This window comes from Cephus cinctus, unplaced genomic scaffold (assembly GCF_000341935.2).
Source record: "Cephus cinctus unplaced genomic scaffold, Ccin1 Ccin1_scaffold0123, whole genome shotgun sequence".
In the NCBI taxonomy this organism is placed as follows: domain Eukaryota; kingdom Metazoa; phylum Arthropoda; class Insecta; order Hymenoptera; family Cephidae; genus Cephus; species Cephus cinctus.
Genome location: NW_014332857.1, coordinates 915480 through 925270, shown reverse-complemented (window position 1 = coordinate 925270; position 9791 = coordinate 915480). Strand labels below are relative to the sequence as shown.

Below are 9791 nucleotides of genomic sequence, written 5' to 3'. Positions count from 1 at the left end.
AAATTGGGGGGGGGGGGGGGGAGTTGACGTGACTTTCTTGGATGGATGGGAAAAAAAAAGAAAAAAGAATATAGTACTACGGGACCAATATATATTGGACGGTTGTTTTGAGGCTTCCTGGATTTTAATTAAGAGAGTAAAGGAAACCGAATAATCAGATGCCTGACTCCTCCTGGAGTTGACGCTTGACGAAATTAATTAAAGCTTAATTAAAACGGCTCTTTGAAATGCTAATTCTTTAACAAACTTGTGCGCCATAATACGCCTGAATTTTTAAATCCAAGGGAGCGTAGAACGGACGCTCAAACCTTTCACGGCGTTTGACATTTTTTATTCCTAATCCTTATCATATTGAAAATTTATAACAATTTTTTGTATCTCTTTTTTTTTTGTCTGCAGAATGCTGACGACGTGCCTATCAAGATGGCAATTTCACGTCAGAAGTGTACAAACTGTATTTGCTGAAGGATATGAAAAAGGGCGGGAAAAAGGAATCAATTTGAATATACGTAATACGTAGGTCAAAAGAGGAGCAGTACGTTTAAATATGTACATCAAATTTTATTATTATCACGAGCAGATAATTATATACAAATAGATATTTAATGTAATTTATCCATTTCTCTACGTTGTCTCATGATATCATTGATTCGTAATTCCATAATCGGTACGATACGTACATTTTTGAAAAATCCTCATGAATCAATGATTCAAAACGATTCTTAATTGAACTTTCAATTTTAACGAAATTACATTCTTTGTTTTGTTCTCTAAGCATCACGACTCGTAGATCGTGATTCATTACGTCTTAATATCCACATTCTCTGTCTTGTCTCTTAGCGTATTAATACTGCATTACATCATTTTATATCAAAGGGACTGTTTTCTAGGTTATACTAACAAAATTGTCTAGTCTCTAAAACGTCCAATCGGCAGAGCGTTTAGGACTGATGGAATTTATTGATATTATATCATATATATATATATATATATATATATATATATAATATAATTACAATAACGATTGGTGATATTATTTATCAGTGAAATTTTCAAATTTCTCGCGCAGAAGACACGTTTCATTTTTATTTTTGTATTCCCTGTTCCTCGTAGAACAAAGGAAATATAATATCTACTGATCTTTTAAATTCCGTCATTCCATTAGTTTCTACATATAAATTTATACGTTATATCTCTACGTTATATAATTAATGGATCAGTGAACGATATACTATATTATATTACGGTATATTTACACATCCACACGTGATTGTCTCAGACATTCATTGTCAGCCAAGTTAACTAATGAGAATGTCGTGTATCGGTCATATTTGACATTGTTCCTTATATTGACTACTATAAACCTGAAGGATACGTCCCTCTAGTCCGAGACACTTATTTCTTTTGTTATTTATTTAATTTCCAAATCTGTTTTCTTTAGTATCGATCCTCTTGCTTCTATCGTGTAATCCTTTTATAATGTTCTTACTGTCTCTACTTTTTCAAGCTAACAATCCCCATAGTCGCTTTATACGAATATCAAAATGGAGGGTGCCGCATTTTTCAAGAATATTCAAATTCAATTTCCTTACTACGCATACCGATTTGCTCGAGACACTAGGAATTTCATTTACAATAGATTCTCTTTTTATTCGACGTTCGCGTCTCCACGGCGGTTCTTTACTTCTGTTTATTGCACTTTGGCAAATATTCATGGCCGCCAGTTTGAATCCAATTGGTTGAATATGGGAGTCTGATTTGTCCACACGAAAATAAGTCAACATCGAAATTGGATTTTGGAAGTCAAATCTCGTGGGGGGTCCCTATTCAGTTTTTCTTATTTTTTGGAAATCCAATAATTTCTTTTTTCAAAAACCAATACACGTCTGTCTACTTTTATCTAGGATTATCGAACATCGCAGACTCTGATTTTCAGTGTACAGTATGTTCAAACCTGAACCAGGAATAATCTCGAAATTGGATTCTATCCTTAGAAGCAATCAACTTCAGACCATCTGCAGACCCTTGGTGATGTTCTCGACATGTTCCTTAGCTCGAAGTCTTAAGGCTTGGATACTGGAGGTACGAGGATCGTGTCCTGGTGGACTAGGTGGCGGATGAACGTGTCCGTTACCGGGTATACTGGCAATTCCACTACTGAGGGAACCGACGGCTAAAAATGAAAAAAAGTATATGCATATAAATCTTTGTTATAAGATTATTTGTCATGTGTTTTTTAATACTATTATTTATTTAAATTACTATTTTATATGTTACTTCTAGCACACCAGGAGTTCACATTCAAGGGAAATTTCGTCTCGTCGTAAAAAATGCTATGCCATGCAGGATCATTGAGAACGTAATGAGAAATAGATTTTTTTCCTTCGTCTTACCTTGCACGGCGTTACTGACAGTGGTAACGTTTGGTGGCGACGGCAATCGTCTTGGTGACGTCAAATAACTCGGGTATCCTGTATGGGGTGCAGCCAGGAAGCCAGGAAGAGCACTGAGAAGACCTGGTGGCGCCAGCCAAGGATCGCCTGGTAGACCTAGTGCGGGTCCTCCTACGTTTCTGTAATTTTAAAAGAAATATTTTCCAGTATGGAAAAATAACAAGAGCATCAGGTATGAAAGCAAGTTGATAAACGAAGTGCACACTGTAAAACTTAAGTATACTAACAAAATTTGTAACACATCTATAAACTAAAAGCCGTCTCAATACTTTCTCTATAATCGACATATTGCGTTACTGTCGTAATTACAATTTTTTCAATTAGTGCCATTAATTACACACCTCATACTAGCAGCATGATGATATTCGCTCAAGCCAAGTCTGGCAGCCTCCATTTTCTCCTGTCTCCGCCATTTCGCCCGTCTGTTTTGAAACCAGACCTGTAACAGCAAGAACGACAAAAATAATTAAATAAAAGAAAGAAAACAGTAAATAAGTTGGAATAAAAAAGATTTATCTGCTTAGTCAAACAAAACTAAATTCCCTGAAGTCATACCGTTTCTTCCACTACGTACAATATATACCTATAACATAATCCACTTGATTAAATGTTAATGATATTCGTATATTTGTTAAATAAGAAAAAAAAAAGGAAGTGAAAGTCACCTAAGTACATTGACCAACATGTGTTTACAAAGGGTCATTTATCCATACTGGTAAACTGGCCGAGTAAATACGTAAAGTGCTAACAAATATGAGCAAACAAAATCGAACGACAAAACGGAAGTTAATTTGCCTTTAAAGTTCCACTAAATAAATAGCTGAAAGAAATTCACGAGCAGTACATATACAATTATCCAATGTTCTTGTTAGACCAGAGTTAATGTATACCTGGCTTCCCTTTTTTTTTCTCATTGTTACCAGAATTCTTCAAGAGGAATCTCTATCCCATTTTGAGACATTAACTAGACCGAATGCTGAGGTAATAGCAGCTTAAAAGCGAACAAGCAATTCATTTTATCCTAATACGCAGTTAACCTATCTTCCAGGTGAAATCTCGTTCGCCAGACTAATTACTACTCTCAACTGGAAGAACATTGAGCATCGACCACCCGACGGTCAGTGGCGTCTTGAAAATTCTGTTTAACCCAACAGAAAAAACTTCCATTAGGTACAAAATTATTTGGTATTACCAGAGGTGGATGTCACTTTTAAGAAACAAGAAGAAAAACGCTTCTTATGACAGGTACGATGGTACACTGTTATGATTTCAAAATGCTTTGGCAGCTTTTAATCTAAATATTGTAAATAAAATTTAAAAAAAAATTAAAATTATAAATTCCGATGACACAGTTGTATGTTTCAGTGCAGCTTAGTTACACTCTTCAGTGTCGTCCTTGGGAAGTGAGAAAAGTAGCTCGGGGCAAAATGTCTGGGCGGAGCGGTCCACCCCTAAACTAGCTGGTAAGAAAGGCAGGGGACTTTGGTCCACCCTTCTTCGGCATCAAGAGGGTAACAAGCTCGAGGGCGAAATCGAAAGTGAGTGGATGGCTCCGTGGAAGAGGGCTGAGAAAGAGAGTTAGAGTAAGACAGGTATACAAGAGGGAGTCGGCCATGTTGATTTCTTTATTATAACATGGCTGCTGTTGGCAGGCTGCCAAGTCTGTTGCGTTAAAAGCCGATGGCTATCGAGTGCTTGGGCTTATGAATAATTCAACGACGACTCGGTACGTACAGCGGACAGGGATACGATTTCTTGCATGTACTTTTACGTACGTGCATATAAGGCAGATATGTGATTTACTTTTGGTTTGTTTCTAGCTTCTGTATTGGTCTTATACAGCCTGCGCCATCTGCCGGATAATGCGGAGACTGAGAGAACTGAATTGTTTTACACGAGAGATGCTGAGATGCGAGTTTATATACATATATATGCACTAGATTAAATAAGCTCTGGAAGGATGCTCGGAGCTTACTATACGTTGTGATAACCTTTTAAAATATCTGAGTGTCTATAAATGACTGGTAAATTGAAACGTTTTTGCGTCGCCATTAGAAAGACATTCCAAGCTCATCAGGTCGATATTCCGTTTATTATGAAGAGAAGCAATTTTCTTTCCTCGAGCGCGGATGAGAAGAGGCTACGGACAAGATGCCATGTTGAAATGATGGGAAAATAAGCGAATTTACCGTCGCCCTCTCTTGTATAATCTCGTAGGGGAGGGAGAGGGTGGAGATTCAATGGGGAAAAAGAGGGAAAGAGAGAGATTGTAGATCAGTGAGAACGTAAGAAAAAGATAGAAGGAGACGAACAGGCTTCGAAAGGAAATAAAACACGGCTCGGGGGCGGCCTTGCTCTTCGCGGAAATATAAAGAACACGGATAACGCGACTTAACCTTTTTATCTTGTAAATTTATTAGAGGAGGTACTTCCTCGACACTGCTAGGCAATGATATTGCCAGGTAAACTCGTTTTGTGACTTAAATACAGGAAAATTGAAATAAAATGGAAGTAATTTCAAGATTAAAATTAGACTGTCGTACCGGGCTGATATATTTTTGCCAGCTTCTACTTCTTATTATTATTGTCTTCTTGTTACTGTTATTTTTTAAGAAAATTGCCAAAGATCCTCCTTCTACCGTTAACACACTAATTCAATATCTTTCAGTTTCCCTGGCGTCTCTTCGAATTTCTCTGTAACGTCCGTTTTAAAATGTTCACTGCAGCGCCACTGCGAGCAGCGGCAAATGCTCGAAACGCAGACGACGTAAAATAACGGCTGCGCGATATCGCAATGAAAATCAGTTTTGCCAGATTTTCTTCGATCCTCTCATAGAAGAGCGGTCGGCTTTTATGAGAACGGCCCTGTAGGTCCTCGAATTTGGATTAGCGCCCGTAAAAGGTATTCGTAGCGTTTATGCCAGAGTGCATACATTGTACGCCATAGCATTAACAGATTTTCCTATTGTTCGACGCGGTGCCCCGTCCTCAAAAGAGTTGCATGCGCCACGCTCGAAAAGTGTCACAACGCATCTCACGCTTGACCGTTTATCCTCTCTCCTTCATTCTCTTTCTCTTTTTTTACTCTTTATCGTACACTTGTTTCCGTCTCTCTTCAACTTTTTTTTTTAACATCTAATAGACTAGAGAATCATTATGTTGTCGCAAGATTCGTGTGAGTTTCTTGACCGACTTTTGACCTGTGTGTAACAGTGAATTATCGTTTACTTAAAACATCCAAATTTTTTTTTTATGTAAATGAATGTTATTTACGACTTTCTTTTCTCCCCTGTAAATACTGTTAATTCTTTTTTTTTGCTACTATGGTCTTGAGTTTATTTCCTCTTGTCAGGCCGCTTTTGAAATGTCTTTCTAATGTCTGTACTATTTAGGGATGTGCAGCCAATGGAGCATCGATTGACTGTCGGCCGCACACCAGTTGTACGAGGACACTGTTGCCTTTGGGTATATTACAAGTCGATTAAAGACCTATCGCTAGTACTAGAGGGGTATTTTGAAATAAGCCTAGATTCCGGCTCGGGAACGACGCTCGAGGTATGCCTAGAGAAGGGTGATGTTTAGAGAGGGTTGGAGTCTATTATTCACCGCGCATTTTATACCCCCTGTCAAACTGTCGGCTAAATTCAATCCTATGCAGCGTCTCTCATCTTCTTTACAAAAAAAAATTTCAGTGCGCGAAATTAACGATAAGAAATTAGTTGACTATCAATGCGTCCAAAATTATTATCAGCAACAGTTGTTTGTCGTTCTAAATAAATGTTAAAAAAAGTAAATAGAGAGAATAAGCAATGAATTTTTTTGATACAAAAAAATATTAGTTGCCATTGCATTCCGATTTTTTGACATTGAAAGATTATTTTTTTTCTTTTATAAATCCTCATTTAATTTTAACGATAAAATCAGCGTGTGCTTATTTGTGCATAAGAATTTTTCATTCATAAGATTTCTTACGACGTACGTCCAGTTCAGAGAGATGAGCACCGCTGACAACCTTCTCCAATAAAGCCACCCCTGTCATTGCGTGTAATCACCCTTAAACACTCCAACGCCCCAGTCTAACCCTCGTTTCGCGATACAATACTAATGTGCTACAAATAACATCTCAAACACGATGCGATTTCATTCTTTACAATGCGACTGACGCCAACGTGTCGAATGCTCGTCCGTTTGTCCCTGCATTGAATTTTGAACCCTCTCAAAGAAAGTAGTGAAAAAAAAAAGAGAAAAGATAGTACCGGGAGTGGTAGGAATAAAAAAATATCTTGTACAGTATATTCTAAATTTTACCACACATATTTGACATCAAGCAGTTGGCAATGGTGGCCTCGGCCTCGCAATACCAACTACCCCCTTCGACCCTCTCGCAATCAGTTCGCCGAACGAAGCCAAGGCTTCCATCCTCGCGAATTCTCCGCAATGCGGTGGGGTCGTATAATGCGCCATCGAAACAACAGCCCCAGTTTTTGAACAAGGCACCGCGAATCAAACCCACGTAATTCGTCAAATTAGCCTTATGGCCTTCGTATATTTTGACACTGCCGTCCCATTGTCCTTCGAGCGCCGGTCTCTTTCTAGTCTCTTTCTAGTCTCTACCCTGTGCTTTCTCTTGGATGGCGTCAGCCGAATGGACCAGGGCTTTGTCCCTCTTGCGCAATATGTTTGCTTTGGGAACATCGGTTGGCACTGTTTACCTCATCGACCTCATGCAGACGTTTATGTGAATGATCATCACAGCATCAGCTACCATCTAAAGATCCATCTTCTTTCATGCAAGACGATCGTCATAGATACTCTGCGATAGCTTCGATTAAATTATCATTCAGATAAGCGATTCCAGTTTTTGATGAAAAGACAAAAGATTTTTGCTCCTCCGGCATAAAAATTCGACAATGTAATAACTTTAATAACTCGTAATAAAGTCTGGTGGGGTCATATTAGTGTCAGGAGCACGCGTACGCGCACAAAGGGTGCCCGCCCTCGGCAAACACTGTGACTTTTGATGATTATTAACTTCACAGGGTGCTCTCTGTGTACAGGGTAGGCCGTAGACAGTAATCCGTTGCCCTGAAGGCTTTCGCCCGTTCCGCTGCCCTGAGAACCAAATTAATAGTTAGTTCTGCAGGATATCGCGGATTCGGTATTCCCTTACACAATGGGCGGAGTTGCTGTATTTGACGTGTCTCGTTCTAGCAGCTAACTCTATATATATACATAGCAGCTATTCTCGTTAGAGAATTCAACGGGGATGCCTCGTGGGTCGCCATTTTATTATCCAAAAACAGATCTTAGATCGGTATGATAAAAATTTACTGTTATATCCAAGCAATGACTAAATTTTTTCTTCATACCTTTTTCAGGGTTCTGTTCTCGGCTATACGGGGAACAGTGGCGACGCCGAACGGAATTTTTCGGAAGACGATGATCGTCGTATCGAATCCTAGATCTAAGTGAAGCTCAAGACGGTCTCTTATACCTTCTTCTTTCTTAGAGTTTAGTGTTACTAATCCCTGGAGGATAGCGAGATGCTGTGCCTTACTACCCCTCGACGAAATCTCAAACTCTGAAACGGATATATTTTCACGTAGTGACATTCATCCAACGACACAGAGCTCACCGGCCCTGCCTTTGTAAGGGATCCCTCCACGGTTGCATTTTGCATCTATCATGGCGGGCATGCAGCGGCGAGAAATTCGATCTCTAAGAGAGCACGGCGTTTGCCATGGTAAAAAAAAAGGGGCCCTGAAATGGAACTGAATACGTTTGTACCTGGGCCCGACAATGGACCCCGTAATTCGATTACAAGGACCGCCAGCTAATTGCTAATTGCTGCTCTCAAATGGTACGCCGACAAAGCTTTCATAATATTATAAGGAATATCGAAACGTCATAGACCTTTATGGCTATATATACAGATTTCCTTATATATTAATATATATATATATACTTAAGCATTATATAAAAGTATCGCCAACTTCTCACCCTAATCCAACCCGCCCTTTATCCATTTCGTGGGAAATCCCTTGCCAGCACTTGTCTCATTCTCTTAATTACGTATCTTCAGATCTAATTTCATTTTCTTCACGGTGACCAACCAACATTATTTTTCTTTTTCAATCCCACAGGAATTCATCATCCAGCAAAGTCAAGGAAGAATTAAGAAATTTTCTATGGGTCTCGCAGGCTTTCAATCCCATAAGAGTTCCAGAACGCCACCCTCGCCATTTAAGAGCTAATCTGCCAAACGAAGTGTTTTTGTGTTTGAGCACAACACTTCGTCTCAATGGCGAGTAAAACCGCCCTTGGGAAAGGGTTGCTGACATGATTGATGCTCGAAGGGAGCAGAGAAGGGTCTTCTGTTCTGAACCCTTTTTAGTCGTCCGCTAAACGGAGTACTTAATTGAGCCACAGACCTCAGAGCAACGGACAGCTAATTTTCCGGCGTATCTCACGTAGCTACACAACTTCTTTCCAATCGAGCAGCCCTCATTTCTTGGCTACCGTAAGTACACACATAGTCATTACAAACGGTACGTACAGACGGATGAAAATAATTTTCAATATACACATTGCAGATACATCAAATTTGGATAACAGTCAGATGAGACGAAGGAGTGTCAGAGGGCGATAAACCGACGGAGATCACGTGGAGACAGAGGGTGGAGCTTCGCTTCTAATGGAGTTTCCAAATATTCGAGGTACCCTCGCTCAATTTCGAACAATTTGCATTCAGGGTGAAGTGCAATTAATAGAAGCAGGGTGTTGCCCCACGTTATTCCACGTCTATTAACACTATATACCACAGAGTTTGGTCCATCCATAGGAGCAATATCTGGTTAGACAAGAAGGAATTATAATAATTTCATATAAAATTTATCCCACGATGCCTACAAGATGATACCTCACGTACACTTTGGCATGTGAATAATTTTCGAAAATTCAACTATAACGGTAATAATCATTTTTCCTTAAATACATATATATATTACAATGTCCCTTAAGGATCCTTCATATCTTTCTCCTTTCTCGCTTGTATTTTCATCCAGTATCCACGATGATCCCGTCGCTCTGTTTCCTTTTAGCGCGCGTGGCAGATATCTCCGTTTTCCGCTTTATTTTTTTCATTCGCGGGACGCAGCAGGTGTCCGGGATCTCACGGTCTTTGCTATTTCTCGCACCCCGATCTCTGCCGCCATTCTCACCCCCTGGGGGAATTCGCGCCTAGCGAAGCCATTATCTTATTTTCCGCCTGAAAACATCGCACCCACAAGAAAAACGATCTCGCGAAAGGACGGACATTGCCTGGTGGTGAAAGGGGCC

General features: G+C 39.6%; 1 protein-coding gene and 1 long non-coding RNA gene across 4 annotated transcripts in view; one reads left to right on the top strand and one right to left on the bottom strand.

Annotated features, from left to right (window-relative positions):
* LOC112493636 overlaps positions 1-2089 on the top strand; it is a 3672-nt gene extending 1583 nt beyond the window's left edge. For 2 of the 3 annotated variants that reach the window (XR_003058136.1, XR_003058134.1), the window contains 2 exons: positions 400-549; positions 1995-2089. This is a non-coding gene — a long non-coding RNA (uncharacterized LOC112493636). The remainder of the gene's footprint in view (positions 1-399; positions 550-1994) is intronic. The other variant, XR_003058135.1, reaches the window with a different exon arrangement.
* The window catches only part of LOC107275191 (retinal homeobox protein Rx1), a 21591-nt gene continuing 12359 nt past the window's right edge, over positions 560-9791 (bottom strand). Inside the window, exons 3-5 of the mRNA XM_015755050.2 lie at positions 2795-2892; positions 2394-2572; positions 560-2173 (exon numbers count right to left, since the gene is read on the bottom strand). Coding sequence (XP_015610536.1) covers positions 2007-2173; positions 2394-2572; positions 2795-2892 — 444 coding nt within the window. The 3' untranslated portion in view covers positions 560-2006. The remainder of the gene's footprint in view (positions 2174-2393; positions 2573-2794; positions 2893-9791) is intronic.